Source organism: Leopardus geoffroyi, chromosome C1, assembly GCF_018350155.1.
Source record: "Leopardus geoffroyi isolate Oge1 chromosome C1, O.geoffroyi_Oge1_pat1.0, whole genome shotgun sequence".
NCBI lineage: Eukaryota > Metazoa > Chordata > Mammalia > Carnivora > Felidae > Leopardus > Leopardus geoffroyi.
Genome location: NC_059328.1, coordinates 58,330,885 through 58,352,603, shown reverse-complemented (window position 1 = coordinate 58,352,603; position 21,719 = coordinate 58,330,885). Strand labels below are relative to the sequence as shown.

General features: G+C 37.1%; 1 protein-coding gene across 3 annotated transcripts in view; it reads left to right on the top strand.

Annotated features, from left to right (window-relative positions):
* Window positions 1-5,882: 5,882 nt before the first annotated feature.
* ANKRD13C (ankyrin repeat domain 13C) overlaps window positions 5,883-21,719 on the top strand; it is a 121,976-nt gene continuing 106,139 nt past the window's right edge. For 2 of the 3 annotated variants that reach the window (XM_045477822.1, XM_045477820.1), the window contains exon 1: window positions 5,883-6,655. In XM_045477822.1, coding sequence (XP_045333778.1) covers window positions 6,211-6,655 — 445 coding nt within the window. In that variant the 5' untranslated portion in view covers window positions 5,883-6,210. The remainder of the gene's footprint in view (window positions 6,656-21,719) is intronic. The other variant, XM_045477821.1, reaches the window with a different exon arrangement.

Below are 21,719 nucleotides of genomic sequence, written 5' to 3'. Positions count from 1 at the left end.
TGCCTCAGAGAAAGGAATTGGGAAGATTGAGAGGAAACAGAAAAATACTGAGACCTAGAGAGATGGATGTAAAATGTGTGATGAAGGTATTGATCTACATGGTTTGTTATTTTCATTTTCAGTGCACTGTTAGGAATATTGTCAGGGGATGCTCACGATGATAACCTCATTAGTCAGGCAGCTGTATCATCTATCCAAACAAAATTCTCCTAGACCTAGCTCAACCAATATGGAGTGCAGGAAATAATATTTCAGATTATTGTGAAAATATGAAATACAAGCTTTTAGAGAAAGAGGAAAAAAAGATGTAAACTGAACTTGCTTTAATTTTTCTATTAGAAATGTGTTTCTCGAGTAAGATTAGTAACTACCAATTTTAATTGTAGGTCTCTTGACGTATTTATAAAATATAACCAGTGAGATATTAGTTTTTTTAACGTTTATTTATTTTTGAGACAGAGAGAGACAGAGCATGAACGGGGGAGGGTCAGAGAGAGGGAGATACAGAATCCGAAACAGGCTCCAGGCTCCGAGCTGTCAGCACAGAGCCTGATGCGGGGCTCGAATTCACGGACTGAGAGATCGTGACCTGAGCCGAAGTCGGCGGCTCAACCGACTGAGCCACCCAGGCGCCCCAAGTGAGATACTATTAATGTGTACAGTACATTCTGTGTTTCAGACTGTGATACGATTGCTCTCATTAAACCAGACAATGGGGATTAGGTGCTTTGTCTAAAGCTAAAACAGATACATACATTTCCAAAAAAAATTCAGAAATATGGATTCTTAGCTACACCAGGGGGGAGATTAAGGACTAGATTATTACCTAGTAAGCTCAATAGTTGAGTTATACAGTTCACTGTTGTATTGAATTCTGTCTTGGTAATATTTGAATAAAAAGTAAATTTGTTGTTGGATGGTGTAGTTATTCACCTGTTTATGTAATTGATAATCACAATGTATTTCATCATATTGAATTCAAGACACAAGTTTTTTTTTCCCAAGTAAAATCTCATTTTACATCTGAATGTAGTACTTTTGCTGACTGCTCTTGTCTGTCTCCTTTTCATCTTTCCCACCTATTTCCCATTATGACATAGTTTTTATAGTTTGTGAGTGTTTATCCCCAACTTGCCCAGTTCAGAAATGAGTGCTGATTGGCAAAACTAATCAGTAACCACCTCCCCCCCAGGGAGTTGTTTAGGTAACGCAGGCCTGAGCCAATCAGCACTCTCCTAGCTACAGGGATTGGACAGGGTCCTTTTATGAATGTCAAGCACCACACTTCTATGGTCATGGGCCCTGTTTCAGGAACTGAAGGAGGGAACACATGGCCCCTGTTAACTGCTGGCAGGCATCTTCTTCCCTGAGGGAAACTGGCCTTTCAGGGGGGACATGCCAAACAGGGAGAGGCATACTAAGAGTCACCTAGAAACTGACATGTAGTTTGGATCAGGCCCCTCTTGAAGACATATCTTTGCCCCTTTCTGTAGTATAAGTTGATAAATCAACTTAATTTAAGCCAGTTTTCATTGAATTTGTTGTTATTTGTAAATGAAAAAACAATCCAAGATGAAATATTTTCTCTTGGGTCTCACATAAGAATCCAAGAGAGTAGTAGTCAACTTCAATGTAGTCAGACTGGGATTATTTGTTTATTTAGCATCTCATCACTTAGTTTACAATTGTCTTGGTACATTGTAGATACTTTGGGGTTTTATGTTCTAATTGATTGGTTAATCCAACAACTGTTAATTATTAATATTAAGCATTCACTATTTCACTATCTGAAAGGCACTGTGCATACAGAAATGATAAACATAGTTCTGGGACTCAGAGAGCTCAAAGGACTAGTTGAGGAAGCAGACAAGATATAACTTGCAAAAATTAAAATGGGAAATCAGAAAGAAGGCAAAGGAAGGACACCTAATTCAGAATGGTGGCATGTTGGATAGGAGGAGAGAGGAGGTGTCATTAGAGACTCCTAAAAAGGAGTAACTTAAAAAATTTTTTTTTTTATTATTTAAGTGTAGATGACATGCAATGTTATACTAGTTTCAGGTGTACAATGTAGTGATGCAACAGTCCTATGCATTACTCAGGGTTCACCATAGTAAGTGTAGTCATCATTTGTCATGCAACGCTATTATGTTATTGACTATATTCCCAGGCTGTGCTTTTCATCTCTCTGACTTATTTATTTTACAAGTGGAAGTTTGCACTAACTTTTGTTTTCGTGCCAAGAACCTCTTTGGCAGTATGGTGAAGCCTAGAGAGCCATTTTCAGAACAATGTTTTTAAATGCATAAAATACTTTGGGTTACAAAAGGAAATAGCTAATGAAATAAAACAAATCAAATCAAAATAAAACAAATCAAATAGCTTTTGAAATCAAATAAAAATGTGATATAGTAATTAATGTGCTTTATTAACTCATTAAAAAACAAGATCAAGTAGTGGACATATTAATTAATGCAAGTTTGAGATAGTGATGAGCGTAAATGGTATTTTGGGATATCTGTAACAACTGTAATGTGGCCCAAAAATGTGTTTTCTTGTGATTGCAAAGGCACAAGTGCTGCCAATACTATTGTGGTTTGTGACCTACATTCATAATAGAAAGCCATGGTAAAATGAATTTTATTTAGAGGTTTAGTTCAATGTAATTTCCTGGACCCCTGAATTCTATGTCAAGTTAAAAAAAAACAAAAAACCTTGTGCTAAGAAGAGAGAAAATTTAAACTAATTTTGACAGACTGAAGGAGGTATCTAGGTGAATGAAATAGAAATGGGTTTAGGACATATGGAACGGCATGTGCAAAGGCATGGAAACATGAGAGAGGATCAGGGACTGCCAGCAGATTGTTTTGGTTAGAATGAGGAATGAATCTGGAAATGTGGGAGGAGGCGAAGCTGGAAAGTTTGGCAGAATCTCCTATTTTTGGAAGATGGGTTGATTATACATTATGGTGATTACATGTGGTCCTGTCTTTACTGTGTTTGAAATCTTTTGCAAACTCTCCACTGCCTAGTATATACCATCCAAGTGTCTTACGGTTGCTCTTTATAACCTATCTCCTGCTTTGTTTTCTAGTCTTATTTACGACCACATTTCCTGTCACATACTATGCTCCAATGGTTCTAAAATATAATGCTGCATTTATACCTACTATTTTTTCACCTCTACTAATCAGCTGGATGATCATTTCCTGTGCCTCAGTTGCCTCATCTGTAAAATGGGGACAGTAAGTACCTCATAGAGTTGTTGTGTGATTAAATCAAACAGTTATTGAAACTTGCTTGGAACAATGCCTAATACATGGTAAGCTCTCAGTAAATGATAGCTGTTATTATTATAATTATTGTTATTACCTATCTTTTTCCCCTTGCCCAGTTGGCCAACTCTATACATTCTTTAAAACCTAATTCAGACTATTATCTCCTTCAGAAAGACTTGCTAATCACTTGACTTTCATTTCCTTCAAATAGAATTAATAACTTCTGTATTATATCAGGATCTCATATAATTTCTTGTACTTTTCACAATGTGTTGCAATCTTATATTTCTACACCACTTTTCACTATTATATTGTTGAACCCTTAAAAATAAGGGCTGAATATTACTTTTGATGTCTGCAGTGTTTGATTTTACTAGAGGGACACAGGAATTTTCATTTCTATCTACAAATGGCAGTCACTAATAAGGTACTTTTAAATTCTAGATCTAGTGATAAGATACTTCTTAGCTATGATGGTAGACTATTTGGTGTAGGTTTTTGATTACAATGGGATATTGGCCACTCTTTTTATACACAAGCTTTACATATTGGTATTTTATTCTAGACTGGACCTTAATTTCTCACACTATGCACTACACACTGTTCCTTGGGGGAATTCAAAGACTTCTGTGGCATCAATTACTGTGTAATGATAACTCCTGAATCTTAACCCTGATCTCTGTCTTCTAGGGTAATTTCAAAATATCCAAAATGTAAACCATCTTACTTCTCCTGGTTGAGCAACAAGAAGCTTCAAATCAATATGCCAAAAGTGAACAAAAAAATTTTTTTAACTCTTGCACCTTCTCTAGCATCACTCTTACTAATTTGGTTCATGCTCTCATAATTTCTTACCATCTGAATTACTGCAAACTTCTTTAAAAATTAATTAATTGTTTCTGAAATAAAAACTAATCCTTTCCCTTTGTAAATAAACATTCAAGCAATGTAGGAAATATGTGCTTTGGCAATCCCATCTTCCAAAGCTAACCACTGTTCACTCTGTGTGATAGGTATATTCTGCCATACTTCTACATGCATTTACTAACACATTTATTTTTTGATTTATGCAGTAGTCTGTCAGTTTCTTTGTCTCTAGAGTAGCCTCCTTGTAGTCTATTCTTGATACATGTTTTTCTAAAGTATGAGTGAGTGAATGGCTCTTCTAAAAGGCAAATCTCATCATCCTATTCCCCTATTCAATGTCTCCAAAGGGCTGTCCATTTCCTGTGGGCTAAAGTCTAAACTTTGAAGAAGACATACAAAATCCTGCATGATCTGGCTCCTTCCTAACTCTCTAGCTCTAGAATCAGGCCGCATTGTGCTGCATCCCAGCTTTGAAGCATTGGGCAAGTTTTTTCAACTGTCCAGTGAAGATTAAAAATAATATCACAAGGAGATAACAGCATATAAAGTGGCAAGCATATTGGCTGCCTTAGAGTTAATAAATATTGGCTATTGTGGAAGAACAAAGTGTTTTTGTATGTATGTGTTCAGTATCTCTTGCTTTATGACTAGGATAGGATCCTTTGAGATGTTGATTAGGTAATGGTTGAAGATAATTGGAACAACCTTCATCCCCCTCCCCCCTCCCCCCCCGCCCCCTCTAAAAAAAGAAAAGAAAGCAGGGTAGAAATAAATCGATTTGACTAGATGTGGAAGAAGATGGGAGGTGAAAACCTGAATGGCAGGGAAGGATAAAGAGATCCCAGCTCCCACAGGTATTTATTTATTTGCCGAGGAATGGAGGTGGCAATAAAGTTTAAGAAAGAAGAGATTTGAGAGAAGCAGCTGTCAGTGTAAACGGGACTTCGAAAAGATAAAACGAGTGAAGGAAGACTTCGAGGATGTTTTTGCTAACTACCCCACTTCAAGTTCCCCACAACTTTAGTTATTTGGTCCAGACTTCAGATTTACGTTTCTTCAGAATTTGACGATGGGTCGAGTTTGGCCATGAACTAGTCCAAGGATATTCCATTTACACAATTATTATTTGCCATCCTTTAGCGTCCATTCCATGTTTGAAACTCTGACACCTGTTTGTAACTCATTTATCTAACAAAAATCTGACTTCCCTTCACCCCGTTTGCCGAATAGCCTGTTTTCCAAGGTCAGCCCCTAAACTGTTGTCTTTTCTGACACCCCAACGCGAAAATTTTTCTCTTATTTGTTTAGTTTTTTGTTTTCAACCCAGCTCCCAATTGTTTATCGTCCCCCCGCCCCCCCTCCGCGTTGATCTCTTTGGAGCCAGGAGTGGCGTCTTGGAAATCTAGTAGCTCAGTGTATGATACAAAGTAGATGCTTAGTAAATGTTGATTGAATGAGTATCTTGTGCAACATCATACTGACATCACATCCTGTGTGCAGTGGCGTCAGTTTGCATTACTCTGCTGGAGACCCAGAGGTCTGAGGGTTTCAGTCATTGTTTACAAACTGCATCGAATATCTCAAACACAAGTTAAGGTTTTACACCGCCCATCAGAAGCGCCAATTGTCAGGTCCTAAACTAGGGGCGGAGCTCGGTTACTCACCGGGACTAGACGGTGCGAGGGAGGGAGCGGCCAGTTCACTTATCGCGGTGTTTCCTCCCTCCTCCCGAGGGAGCTCTCGCGAGAGAAGTCAGGGTAAGATGGCCGTGCCCTGTTTTCCGGCGTGAGGTAGTGGCGGCGGCTGCGGCAGCGGGGACAGGGATCCTGGTGTCGTGGGCACCTGAGCTCTAGCTCCCCCCAGCGAGCGCGCGTCCCTTCGTGCCTAGGCGAGAGCCGGCGCTTCTCCCTCCAGGAGATGCGTTTGTCCCGGGCTCGGGGGCGCCCTGAGAGTTCATGCTGCGCTGGAGGATCCTGGCCACCGCTCTAATCGCCTTGCGCCGCCGCAGCGCCAGCTCCGTCGCGGGCGGTGAGCCTCCCGGATCCCCTCTCTGCCCCTGGCGGCGATGACCGGGGAGAAGATCCGCTCACTGCGGAGAGACCACAAGCCCAGCAAAGAAGAGGGGGACCTGCTGGAACCCGGGGATGAGGAAGCGGCGGCTACCCTAGGCGGCACCTTTACGGGAGGCAGGCTTGGGACAGGCGGCGGCGGCAAGGGCGGCAAAGCCTGTCATAAGATCTTCAGTAACCATCACCGCCGGCTGCAGCTGAAGACAGCTCCGGCCTCCTCCAACCCCCCTGGCGTCCCGGCCCTGCCGCTGCACGGTTCCTCCGTGACTACCACCTCCCAGTCCCCGGCTCTTCTAGCGGGCACCAACCCCATTGCTGTCGTCGCAGATGGAGGCAGTTGTCCCGCACACTACCCGGTACACGAGTGCGTCTTCAAGGGGGATGTGAGGAGACTGTCCTCTCTCATCCGCACGCACAATATCGGGCAGAAAGATAATCACGGTGAGGAGTGCTCGTCCCTCTCCACCTCTCCTTTCCCGAACGTAGGGTGTGCCTTCCCAGGCCTCTGGAATCCTAGGCTCCTCTCCAACAGACCTTTCTTTCCTCTCCTTTGCTCGTCATCCGGGCCAAATGCCTGTAAATCATGACCGTTTCAGTAATAGCATGCCAGTGGTCAGGGGATTGATGCTTGTGGGTGCAAAGGAATGTTTCCTCCTTGCCCACTTCAAAGTTTCCTCTGAGAAGCTGTTTTGTTTATTTTTGAGACAGGCCTTCAATGTATTGATTTTTTACAAAGAAATTGAAAATTGCCCCATGTCCAACCTGGCCTTCCTATGTTTATGTAACTGTGTTTCTTTTCTTTCTCTCCCCTTCTCTCACCTGGGGATCTCGAATTTTGTACATATAAAATGGCCCACCTCCCTTTCATTATTCAGGTACAGATCCCAACTTGACTGCAACTGGTTGTGATTTCTACCTGCCCTCAGATTGTCTGTTTCTTTTTCTCTGCTTTCAGGAAACTTAGTTTGATACAAAGTGTCTACACTTTGCATTTAAGATGGGATATAGAATGCTTTGATTTCTAACAGCCAAAATGTAGAAAGTTGTTGGCATTTGATACCTAGAGTGAGTAAAGTGACTTAAGTAGCTAAAATTTTGGAGTAGAGTTTTGAGTGTTTTGCTTGTTTTACATAATTGCTAATAATGTTTCATCTTGATGACTGTGACTAAAAATAGTACTACAGTTTTTCATAGTAACTTCATCATAACCTATATGGCAAAATAGAGTATCATTTATTATTCAAGGACTGTATTTCTACTTTCTGTCGTTAACTCATCAGCTGAACTTTTTGTTTTTTTAATTTCAAAAATGTGATGTAATTGAGTTGACTTCCAAGCAGCAATACATTTATTAATGAAAACACGTCAACACTGACATTTTCAACATTTAATAAGCCATTTTAAATTGAGTAGTTGACAAATACTATTTATAGCTCTGCTTTTAACTGAACATGACTATTGTATACATTCATTTAAGACACACTCAACTCTGTTCAAAATAATATATAACACATTAATGAAATGCTTGCCTGAGGAATAAGCTCCCTTAATTCCAGTGGACTCTAGGCTTCTTATGTGAAATTAGGGCAAAAATTTAGATTAAAAAAATAAGATTTCTATTGGTTGTATAATTCTCTAGCAATTGCACTTGTATCTGAATTTCCAGTATTGTTTTTTTTTTTTAAATAGTTGCCTTTTTTAAAATGTTTATTTTTGAGAGAGAGACAGTGCGGGGCAGAGGCAGAGAGAGAGGGAGACGCAGAACCCGAAGTAGGCTCCAGGCTCTGAGCTGTCAGCATAGAGCCGGATTTGGGGCTTGAACTCATGAACGGCAACATCATGACCTGAGCCGAAGTCGGATGCATCACCAACTGAGCCACCCAGGCGCCCCTGAATTTCCAATATTGTAATAATATCACTGTCATTGATCATAATTCAAATCCTCAAAAAAGTACCTGAAAGCTGCACCCGGTTTTTCATTCCTACATTTATTTAATCATTTCACTGTTATTGCAACAAGCATAATATTGTTTGTTGTTGGTAATGAAGTAATTAGAATCGTAAATCCCTTATACTCTTGTCCTTAGCCTACTGAACTTCTCTTTTTACATTGCTTTGATGTACCAAATGTTTGCAGTGAACTTAGCTGCCCTTGTATTGTTGGTATTTCTGATGACTGTAACCAGTGGTTCACATATCTATAGAAAGTGTAATTTTTCCCCCTTCAATACATATTTTCATCTCTCACCATGAAGTCAACTAGGAAGAGTAGCTTATATTTAATGTGCTACTTCTTTAGTCCCTTTTCTTTCTGTAGCTGCATAATTTCCCCATTACATTACATTACATGACTTTTATTCCTGATATTTTACTAACCTGGATACTTATATAGATTTTAAGGATATATTTTCCTTCACATTACAAAAGATAAATGCTTTTAAAATCACCAAACAAATGCAAGCTGTATATTATATTTGGATTGTTGTAACATGATAAGTGCATAGCAGTTTCATACACTCATGCAGGTGCATAGCAGAGCCATGCAGTCATACCACATCATACCACATAGTTAGTTTTATATTCACCAGAGAGATACCTTCTACAACATGATGATGATGATGATGATGATGATGATGATTATCATCATCATAGATACAATTTACTGAGTGTGTCAGCACTATGCTAAATGCTACCTATATTATCACATTTAATTTGCACAATCACCTTGCAAAGCAGATTCTTTTATCCTTATTTTAAAGGTGAAAAAAGTGAAGCCTAGAGATACAAGGAAACTTTGCTAAAGTTGCATACTTGGTATAAATTGCAAAGCTGGGAACTGAACTAATAGCTAGGACTCCAGAGTCCGTGGTCAGCCTCGGTAAATATTTCTGTTAGTCAGGACCCACTATACTGTACAGAAGTAAATTCTAGTAATGTGTAATGTGGAAATTTACAACAAAGTTCTTTAATATGTATTTTCTCATTTAGTCCTTATAGTAGGCTTATGGAAAGATTTTGCCATTGGACAAATTTCAGAGTTGCTATAGAGCCCAAACCGGTCACTCTTGTTTGTTCCGTTTCCTTTTTATGTAATAGCACAAATAAATGGGCTACCTCATCCACATGATAGCCCTTTAGATCTTTGACAAGAGGTGTCATGTTCTTATCTTTAAGTTAAACATTCCTAACTTCTGCATCCATTCTTCATTTGGCATGGATCATAAAGTGCTTAGATGGTCCCTGAAACATTAAATACTAGATATGTGTGTTAAATAAGTAAATGAAAGTCTTAATCATTGTCTTTTAGTGAAACTCAGTTTGTTGATTCTTCCCTTTGAGGATGGTGCTAAGAACTAACCTTAGTGTTAGAGCTATAGTAGCCTCATAAGCAAAGACAAAAAGGAGAGCATATTCGTTGCTTTAAGCAATGTATGTTTAGAGCTGAACAGTGTGCCAATGTGTACTAAAAAACACACATTAAGTAATGCAGTGCAAGAGTATGTTAAATTTTTAATATTGCTTTTTCTCAAGTGATTGGCTGTCTCTCCATGCTGTCCCTTCTTACAGTTATTTTTTTAACCTAAAATAGGACTTTACATTTATTAAATCATACTTTGTTCGTTTTGATCCTTTATTCTATCTAGCTGGAAAGCTTACTGTGCCCTAATCTGGTCATTTAGCTCACTGTTCGTTAGCTCTTTCAGTTTCCAGTGATGTCTTATTCGATAAACTTTTTAAAATGTGTTTTTGTGTATTTTTGTGTGTTTACAAATTACTGACTTGAATAGGAGCAAGGATTGAACTTTTTCTTTTGTGATAAAATGTTCATTGAGTATGAGTTGCTTTTTCTGAGTCATCAGTTATCTTGAGGAATACTGTCTTTGGATCCAAACAAATCTTTGGAAATATAAGTTAAATACAGTAATAGCTATAACATCGTGAGTATACTGTGTTCACATATGCCAAATGATTGTGACTCATTGTATATTTAGTAAAGTTTTGGGGGGGTGGGAAAAAAGATACACTACATTAAATGTTCACAAATTTATTTTTATTAATTTTTTTTAAGTTTATATATTTATTTTGAGAGAGAGAGAAAGTGCAAGTGGGAGACGGGCAGAGAGAGACGAATGTAAGAATCCCAAGCAGGCTCTGTGCTGTCAGTGCAGAGCCCAATGTGTCGCTTGATCTCACAAACCATGAGATCATGACCTGAGCCGAAATCAAAAGTTGGACACTTAACTGACTGAGCCATCCAGGCGCCCCTAATATACACAAATTTATTAAATTTTATATCCTTAGTATATCTTTAGTTATGTACTATTTTTTCTTTAGTATGGAATAAAGTTTAAGTCTAAGCCTCTCTTCACATTGTAAAAAATTTTCTGAATTACTTTTTGACATTGGTAGTTAAAGCATCATGGTGAAATGCTATTTTTTAGTTGATGGTAATGATTTTTACTTCTTTAGCACTTTCAGAATTGAGAATGCTTATGAAGCATATAGAAGACTTTCTTGATTTTTGACTGCACTTCTCATTTGTTAAACTTGTAATTTTGTTTTTTCCCTTGAGTTAAATATCCTCAGACATAAATTATTTTTCTTTGGACATTAATCAGAAGCTCTTAGGTACCAGAGTGATTGAAATCCTTGATATACGAATTGATTAAACCAGCTTTTCCTAGATGTGAAAAATTCCTGATATATTCTGAGAAATTTGGCAGTTTCTGCTGCCTGTAATTACATTGCCTGGCATGTGACAAGCCATCTTCTGTATACAGTTAATTTTCATTTAAAAAAAATTTTTTTTTTTTTAACGTTTATTTATTTTTGAGACAGAGACAGAGCATGAACGGGGGAGGGTCAGAGAGAGGGAGACACAGACTCTGAAACAGGCTCCAGGCTCCGAGCTGTCAGCAAGAGCCCGACGCGGGGCTCAAACTCACGGACCTCGAGATCATGACCTGAGCTGAAGTCGGCCGCTCAACCGACTGAGCCACCCAGGTGCCCCTTAATTTTCATTTTTAATGAGTTGTAATGTAATCTTTGTGTAGCTATTACACACAGTGATTGGAGATTTCAAATGCAAGTTAAATCTCTACTGAGAGTATTGCTGCCAATGCTGGAAACTCAAAGGAATGGTAATGAAGTGGTTAACATGTGTAACCTCTCTGCCCAGTGGCTGGCAGATTTCTTCAGACAGGGATTTTATTTATTTATATTTTTACTTCTTTTTTTTTAATTTTATTTTTTATTTTTTAAAATTTACATCCAAATTAGCATATAGTGAAACAATGATTTCAGGAGTAGATTCCTTAATACCCCTTATCCATTTAGCCCATCCCCCCTCCCACAACCCCTTTAGTAACCCTGTTTGTTCTCCATATTAATGAGTCTCTTCTGTTTTGTCCCCCTCCCTGTTTTTATATTATTTTTGTTTCCCCTCCCTTATGTTCATCTGTTTTGTCTCTTAAAGTCCTCATATGAATAAAGTCATATGATTTTTGTCTTTCTCTGACTAATTTCACTTAGCATAATACCCTCCAGTTCCATCCACATAGTTGCAAATGGCAACATTTAATTCTTTTTGATTGCCGAGTAATACTCCATTGTATATATATATACCACTTCTTTATCCATTCATCCATCGATGGACATTTGGGTTCTTTCCATACTTTGGAAAGTAGTTGATAGTTGAAAGATTGTTGATTAGTGCTGCTATAAACATGGGGGTGCATGTGTCCCTTTGAAACAGCACACCTGTATCCCATGGATAAATGCCTAGTAGTGCAATTGCTGGGTTGTAGGGTAGTTCTACTTTTAGCTTTTTGAGGAACCTCCATACTGTTTTCCAGGGTGGTTGCACCAGCTTGCATTCCCACCAACAATGCAAAAGAGATCCTCTTTCTCCGCATCCTCGCCAACATCTGTTGTTGCCTAAGTTGTTAATGTTAGCCATTCTGACAGGTGTGAGGTGGTATCTCACTGTGGTTTTGATTTGTATTTCCCTGATGATGAGTGACGTTGAGCATTTTTTTGTGTCGGTTGGCCATCTGGATGTCTTTGGAGAAGTGTCTATTCATCAGACAGGGATTTTAAAACATCAGAAAGATTAAAAACATGTTTGGGAATTGAGGCAATAGGATAATTTGATGCCTGTATGGTATGTTTGTTTTGGCTTATTCTATATAAATCTTTAAATTTCATTTTGATATTATTTTCTCTGCTTTGTTTTTGTCACTAAAATCTTTATGATGGGTGATGCAAGAAAATACTGCATTTTATGTCTGTTTGAGAAGAGGTGACTATAAAGCTACACTTTGCTTTCAAAAAAATTTTAGAATTAAGTGTTAGATGAACAGTTTTAGCCAGGAAGGTTAAAATGCTGGCACATCTTTAAAAGAACAGCAATAACTTTGTATTTTTCTCCTGTGTTTTGTGGTGTTTTCTGGACTTTGTTTTTGAAAGGCAGACCTCAGTGTCTCTTAGAAAAAAAAAGTGAAGTACTTTTTGGAGGCCCAAGATAATCCATTAAAGCGTCATGTACCTTCACTTGGCATGAAGGTGGATTGGCAGTGAAATCTGTCATTTCACTGATCTGTCAGGGTTGATTCAGTTGATCTTCATGTCTATGTGAATATGACCTTCCTCTTACCTCTCTTCCCCCATATGCATCTCCCAACAGAGTAGGACTGTCCTTGGGTTAAGTGGCTATGTTTGTTGATGGCATTGTTATAAGTATTAGAATGTGACTTGACACTTAGAATTGTTACGTGAACACATCTGCAGAGCTACCTCATAAGAGGTTAGAACGAGTCCTCTTCTCCCCTTTCCTGTACTGAACTGTAATAGGCGCAGGAATCCCTGACCTTTCAGCTTTGGCAAAAAAAAAGGAAGCAGAAATGAGCAGTTATTTCATGTTGTGTCCTTTGCATCCTCAATAAGGCAGGAGAATTCTGGAGGAGTCCTTGAAGAATTGAATTCTAGGCAGTCTGTCCCAAGTTAATGTCGTTCTTAAGTCATAGAAATCTAATGTGGAGTATAGTATAATTGTCAGGATGCTTTGGATTCTAGAAAATGAACATAGTTCTTCAAAAATTGAGTGAGGGCTGGGTAGTCAAACAACATGTTCCTGTTCATATACTATTTATTTCATTGGGGGACAGATGGAACCTTAGTTTTATTAGAGCAAGACTGATATTGCTGAGGGTAGGAAAAAGAAAAAAGGTCTTCTTTCTGTTTGAAGATTATGAATGGTGTTTGTTATCAGGATATATTAGGTTTAACTGTATGGCTTGGTTGAATTTCATCTGTTCTTGAGCCTGTCACTCTTGTTGAAACCTCAAAGATGATCTGCAAAACTAGGAGGCCATCTCTATATTTGGAATTAGATCTTAGTTTGAGGCCACACTTCTCTACAAAGAGGTTTTTATGAAATTCTATTTGCTTGACTACTGAAATAAGAAGATACAATAATATCTACCCCTTGGGGGTACTGTAGTCTTGAATGGGAGACTGCATTTGAAACTGTTTTTAACTCTGAAGGCTCATTTAATAGTAATACCCATTGATACCAATATCTTATTCTCGGTTTTCATGTTAAGTGTCTTCCAGCAGAAGACATTCTTGTTTCTGAGGTTTAGATAGTACTTCAGTTGAGGTTTTTATCTGATACTTGAATTTATACTGTCAGTCTTCTAAAGGGTTAGGTTTATTTGACTCTCATAGAAGTCATCTTTGATCTACTGGTGTAGTGTGTTTTGATTCTTGGCTGTAAGTATTTATCAGGCATGTTAATGCATGTGCTCTCTTACTCAGTACTATACTGAATTCTGTAAAACCATCTATATGCTGTGTTGAATATCCTCTTTAGCACATATATCCTTTGATTGGCTTTCATAGAGAATCATGTGGAAACCTGCATTGTTCTGTGATTGAATGCTTTTTGGAAAGTTAAAAACAGATTTTAACACCATTCTTTTTTTTTTTAATTTTTAACGTTTATTCATTTATGAGAGACAGAGAGCACAAGCAGGGTAGGGGCAGAGAGAGAGGGAAACACAGAATTGAAGCAGGCTCCAGGCTCTGAGCTGTCAGCACAGAGCCCAACACGGGGCTCGAACTCACAAGCTGTGAGATCATGACCTGAGCTGAAGTTGGATGCCCAACCGACTGAGCCACCCAGGTGCCCCAATTTTAGCACCATTCTAATGATTCTTTATAATTATTTATTTTTTCTTCTCTTTGTTCATTCTTTCCTTCATTTAACAGATACATACTGAGCTCCTACTATGTGACAGTATTTTAGGTGCAGGGGTTGCAGCAGTACCTAAAGAAAATTAGGGAGCAGATATCTGGCAGAACAGTTTCAGATCGAGAATAACAAACATAAAAGCCCCATGTTCAAAGGGGTAGAAGGAAGGCCAACTGTGACTGGTACAGGGGAGAGTGGTAGGAGATAGGAGACTTGAGAGGTAGTAGAGGGGGTTAAGCCTGTGGAGCTTTTGTAGACCAAAAGGATTTTGGCTTTTACTCTGAGTAAATAGGAAGTGAGGATTTTGAGCAGAGAAGTAACACAATCTGATTTGAAAAGGCTCCATCTGCTGCTATATGAAGCAAAGCTTGGATGGGCAAGGGTTTAACATGCTATTGTAACTAGGGGTAGCTGTGGAAATAAGGAAAAAGTAGACCTGGTTTGGAGTCTAATATTATGTGTGTGTGAGTTTTAGTAGTATAGTACTGTTTATGAGAGAAAATACAGGAATTCTCCCTTTTTAATGCTTGCTTGGATGGGATTTGAAGGTGTCTAGAAGCTGGAGCTTCCTGTTTTCTCCCTAATTAGGGAGCGGGTGAAATCAAAACTATTTTTGTAATAAAACAAAGTCATTGCTTGCCTTTTTCACTGTGCTGACACTTTTGCTGATGTCACAAAAGCAGTGGTGGGTAAAGTTATCAGAACCTGAGTATGAATCAAAGACCAAACTTGCTGGTATTTACTGTGTAGTCACATAATGAGTATGCCACATATTCGAGTTAAAAAAAAAAAAAAGCCAGTTTCACTTAATGTCTTTGTTGAAGCTGTAGAAATGATTAATCAAGTCTTAATCTTGAGTGCATATCTTTTTGATATTCTTTGTGACATAATACAGATTTTTCATGATGCTCTTCTGCATACTGAAGAGAAAATAAGGGAAAACATTTGTATAGTTCTTTGAGTTGTAAGCCAAACTAGCAGCTTTTGTCATAGAACACCATTTTTACTTGAAAGAACAGCTTCCAGACAAACTATGGTTTTTCCAATTTAGATACTTGGCAGACATTTTTCTGGAAAGTGAATGACTTCACAGAAGACAATTGGTAGTATTTATTGCCAATGAAGAAATTCAGACTTTGGATCAAAAATTACAATTTGGGAAACTTGTCTTTGTCACTTTAAGTTTGACAGTTTTCCAGGATCCAAAGACTTTTTTGGTTGGATTGATGGTATTTTGATTTTTTTTTTCTTTGTATAATGAAATATGTTGATATTTGGAAGATCTGCGTAACTCAATCAACTGGTATTTTTCAGATGATCAGAGCATGATGTTTCAAAATCATGTAAAAGATCCATTTAAAGTACAAGAGAAACCAATGGGTTTCAGTATAACTCAATGCAAAAAGTTTATTGATACAGTTTTAGATTTCACATTGCAGCTAACCTTTAAGACATGACTACTTACTGGGGTGTCTGGGTGGCTCAGTTGGTAAAGCATCCGACTTTGGCTTAGGTCATGATCTCACAGTTTGTGAGTTTGAGGCCCGCATTGGGCTCTGTGCTGACAGCTCAGAGCCTGGAGCCTGTTTTGGATTCTGTGTCTCCCTATCTCTCTGTCCCTCCCCTGCTCTTGCTCTGTCTCTCTCTCTCTATCTCAAAAATAAATATTAAAAAAAAAAAAAAAAAAAAGAAATGACCACTGAGTTTTGGTATAGTAGCAAAGAGCACCTCCAATTATTCAACTGCGTAGCTTCTGAATGTAGGTTTTCTTCAGACCAAAGCAAAATTTACACATTATTGAATGCAGAAATAATTATAAAAATCTAGTGTCTTCTATTAAGCCAGACATTAAAGAAATTGATTTTAATTTTTAATTAAAGAGTTTAAAATAGCACCATTCCTGTCATTTATTTTTTGTTTTGTTTTGGAAAATGTAATTATTTTTCTCATAAAAAATTTTATTAGTTTGTAATAGAGTGATTGTAATTTTAAAATTAATAAAATTCTACATTTAATTTTAATTTCTAATATGGTAAATATCGATAGTTTTGTCCATATAAATAATCCACATAAAAGATCTTTTTTAAAAAAAAGATCTTCAATAATTCTTTTTTTTTAATAAGATTTCATTTTAAGTTATTTATTTTGAGAGAGAGTGAGCGAGCAAGGGATGGGCAGAGAGAGGGAAAGAGAGCGAACCCCAAGCAAGATCCACACTGTCAGTGCAGAGCCCGATGCGGGGCTTGAACTCATGAACCAAGACATCATCACCTGAATGAAATCAAGAGTAGGATGCTTAACTGACTGAGCCACCCAGGTGCCCCAAGATCTTTAAGAGTATAAATGGGATCTTGAGACAAAAAGTTTGAAAACTGTTCGTTCAGTAAAAAATTAACATACAGATTTCAGAGTCATGACTCATACAATTTCTAGATATATAATTTTAGGAAATTATCTAACTACTGTTAGCTTTATTCTTTACCTGCAAAATAGGAATAATATTTGTCTCACAGAGTATTGGGGTAAGATAAGGTTTATGAAGTATATATAGTACAGTACTGGGCACATACAATAGATGCCCTGTAAATCTAGCCTTTTGGTTGATAATTTGCATACTTTAGCACTGCAGTGGTCTTAATGTTACTGGAATATTTTTTATTCATTTGACAGAACAGAATTCAGTTTATTTACCAAGTTAGAACCACAGCATCTGATTTCAGATTTAAAAACTACATTGTGGAAAATTGGCAGAAGGTTATTTTAAGTTTTTAGTATCTTTTATGTAACAAATTAGCTTAAGCAGCAGGTTGAGGTCTTAGAAAACTGAAGGGATAGTCGATGAAGCTTAACTAGGACATTTGAGCACTTAGTTTCATGGCATACTTGGCCAATAAAGCAAATCCAGTGTTGGCTAGAGAAGGAGTATGATGAAAAAATGATGATGATTTGCTTTTAAAATATTGAAGTCAAAGCATGATGTTTGGTATCTTTAATTAGAATATATTATTTCTGATTATGTACTTACCTATAAAATGAGAGGGATTGGATAGTTGAATGCAAAGTCATTTCTAGTTCATAAATCTTCTAAAAATGTGATTAATTTAAACTTGTTACAGTAATTTTAATTTGTAAGCATCAGTAGGTACTGATGCTTTTGCCCTTTCACCTTTATTTTCCTTGAAAGCTTAAGAAAATAGAGTAATAATGTAGGTGCATAAAGGCCTGCTTTCTTTACCTAGGTGCTCTGTCTAGACTCTGGTAAGTTCTCCTTAATTTGTGTAGTTTCTTGAATAGTTATTACATTCACATGCTACAAAATTATAAAAAGATGTAAAAGATACATTGTAAAAATAGTTTGCCTCCCACTCATCTTTACCCACTCAAGTTACCCTTCTTAACAGCAACTGGTGTTATCAGTGCCTTGTTTTCTTCTTGTCACCATTTAGAACATGGTCCTTTGTTTTTTCTCCTGGAAGATAGAGAAGTGAAGAAAGATAACTATTATTACCTTTTATACTATTAGGGCAAAAGTGGATATTCACAAATTTCTTATGTTTGATTTTAAATGTCTCTTTTTTTACTGTCAAATTTGCATATACCTCCAATCTAGACTTCTTGGAGTTCCCATATTTTATAATTATCTCCACTTGGGAATCTCAGAGATACTTCAAAATTCATTTGTCAAAATGTTATTATTATTTTCCACCTTATCCCCTCCTACTTGGCCATCCAGTCCTTTATTAAATCACATCATTAATTATCTGGGTGCTCAAGCCTCAATTATTGGGATCATTCTTTGTCTCACCTCCTCCTCCTATCCACGCATATCTAATTAACAACTTATTTTGCATCATTCTACTTTCTGTCTCCATTGCCACCATTTTAAACACAATTTTTATTTTTTTTCCCTTGGAATGCTACACAGGACTCATATCTGGTCCCATGTCCCCCTTCCTTCACAAGAGTGATCTTGGAATGTCATTTTTATCATGTCATGTCCCTGTTCAAGATTCTTAGTGCCTTCTCCACTAAAAAGTAAGTTCATATTTCTTACCATAGTTATAGAGCTTCACATGATCTGGCCCTTGCCTGCTTCTCTGATATAATCTTTTGTACAAATGTCTCTTTTTTTTCTTTTCTGGCAATACTTGTTTTCTTTTAGTTCCTTGAACATGCTAGGTTATTCCTGGTCTCTGACTGTAATGCTTTTCTTCTTATTCTTTGATTTCTTAGTTTCTACTCCTCTTTAAGATCTCATTTTAAACATTGTCTCATTAGAGAGGTTTTCCTGCCTGAAGAATCAGAAAGTTATGTATCCCTTTATTAATTTTTGTCTTAGCTCTTTGTTATTTTTCTGAACACCTATCATAATCTGTTTTGTCTCATTTTCTGTTTTTCTGCTCTCTTTTGTTAACATAAGCTCCTTGAGTACAAGAATTATTTCTAATCCTAGTGGTTGACTCTTTAATATCTAGCACTATGCCTAGAACATAGTAATGCTCAGTAAATCTTAAGTGAAGATGAATGGATTTTATCTCTGGGTAAAATGTTGGGAAAAATAACAGAACCTTTGAACTTCTAATTTACATTAAACTATAATAATGACTCTAGAATCAAGTAAACTAGATTATGAGAAAAAATTTTAATAATAGTAATATGTGATTATATATAGAAATTATATTGACTGACAGGTGTTCTATCCTGGAAGCAATGCAATATGACATGAAACCCTTGCTGATCGGAGCAGGGGTCTGCATACATAATTAAAGGGCAAGATAGTTATACAGTTGTTGAATCACTCTGTTATATACCTGAAACATTGTGTGTGAACTATACTTCCATTAAAATTTTTTTTTTTTAAAGTGCAAGATAGTAAATATAGGCTTGCAGGCCTTACCATCTGTTGTGTGAAAGTAGCCATCAACAATGAGAAAGAATGAAATCTTGCCATTTGCAACAACATGGATGGAACTGGAGGGTATTATGCTACATGAAATAAGTTAGTCAGAGAAAGATAGATATCATATGTTTTCACTCATATGTGGAATTTGAAAAACTTAGGAGAAGACCATGGGGTAAGGGAAGGGGAAAAAATAGTTTCAAACAGAGAGGGAGGCAAATCAGAAGAGATTCTTAAATACAGAGAACAAACTGAGGGTTGATGGAGGGGGGTGAGGGAGAGGAGAAAATGGGTGATGGACATTGAGGAGGGAACTTGTTGGGGTGAGCACTGGGTGTTGTACGTAAGCGATGAACCATGGGAATCTACTCCTGAAGCCAAGAGCACACTGTATACGGTGTATGTATACATTGACAATAACTTGATAATAAATTATATTAAATTTTTTTTCAATTTAAAAAAGAGAGAGTAGCTATCAACAATTCATAAACAATCAGCAGGTGGTTATATTCTAACAAAACTTTATTTATGTCATATCCCTGAATTAGAGGATGAGAATGTATCTATATGGGAAACAGATGGCAAGTTTGTGCCCTACAATAAGCCTACCCCTTCTTTTTGCCTTCATTTATTGCTATCCTTAGGATTATAGCAGTAGAAAAATAATAAAGCTATTTCTAGTATCTTAGAAATATTCACATCAAAGAAGCAAGTGGGCAAGTAAGCTTATTTTAGTCAGGCAACATACCTGGGTGATGATTCTTTAGGTAAAATAAGATGTCCAGTACAAAGGCTTTTGTAAGGAAGACTTTTGCTTTTAAAATCGTTAGGGACATGAATAAATATTTGCTGCAATTCTAGCAACCTTACTTATCCCCCATTTATCTTCTATTTATTTTTAAGCAGCATATTGTAATATTATTCACATACCATACATTTGAACCATTTAAATTATACAGTTAAATGGTTTTTGTTGCATTCAAAGTTCTGTAGCCATCACCACAATTTGAGAACATTTTCATTCCCTAAGAAGTCCTGTACTCTTGACCTTTTACGTCCTCCTCCCCCCACCATTTGCCTCAGCCCTAGATAGCCACTAATCTGCATTCTCTATAGATTTGATTATTCTAGACATTTCATATAAATGGAATCACAATATATGGTCTTTATGACTGGCTTCTTTCACTTAGCACATTGTTTTCAAGGTTCATCCATGTTATAGCATGTATCAGAACTTTATTCCTTTCTGTTGCCAAATAATATTCCATTGCATAGATGTACCTCATTTTATTTATAGTTAATGGGCATTTGAGTTGTTTCTACTTTTTGACTATTATGAATAACACCGCTATCAACATTTGTATGGAAGTTTTTGTGTGAACATGTTTTCATTTTCTTGGATATATACCTTTGGCTGGGCCATGTGGTAACTGTGTTTTTCAAAGTATTTTACTTTGTATGAGGATTTAGTTCAATTTCTCCTCCTTGCCAATACTTGTGTTATGTCTTTTTGATTATAACCATCCTAGTGAATGTAAAGTTGTATCTCATTTTAATGGCTAATGATTTTGAGCATCTTTTCATGTGCTTATTGGCCATTTGTGTATCTTCTTTAGAGAAACAGCTATTCAGATCCTTTCCTGTTTTTAAATTGGGGTTTTTTAATTATTTAGTTGTAAGAGTTCTTTATATATCTGGATACTATCAAACTTATAATTTGCAAAATATTTTCCTCTCTAGGTTCTCTTTTCACTTTCTTGATGCCATTCTTTGGAGCAAAAAACATTTTAATTTTGATGAAAGCCAATTTATTTTTGCTTTTGTGCTGTGCTTTTGATGTATCTGAGAAGTCATTACCTAATTCAAGGTCACAAAGATTTACTCCTTTGTTTTGTTTTGTTTTCCAAGGGTTTTAATAGTTTTAGCTCTTATAGTTAGGTCCATGATCTATTTTTTTTAATTAATTTTAAAAAATGTTTATTTATTTATTTTTGGGACAGAGAGAGAGAGAGAGAGTAAGTAGAGGAGAGGCAGAGAGAGAGAGAGAGAGAGAGAGAGAGAGAGACACACACACACAGACAGAATACCAAGCAGGCTCCTTGCTGTCAACACAGAACTCAACGTGGGGCTCAAACTCACTAACCAGGAGATCATGACCTGAGCCAAAACCAAGAGTTGGACGCTTAACCAACTGAGCCACCCAGGTGCCCCTAAATTTAGTTTTGAGAGAGAGAGAGAGACACACAGAGAAATGCATGCAGGGGAGGGGCAGAGAGAGAAGGAGAAAGAGAATCCTAAGCAGGCTTTGTGCTGTCTTGTGGAGCCCTACATAGTGCTCAAACTAATGAACC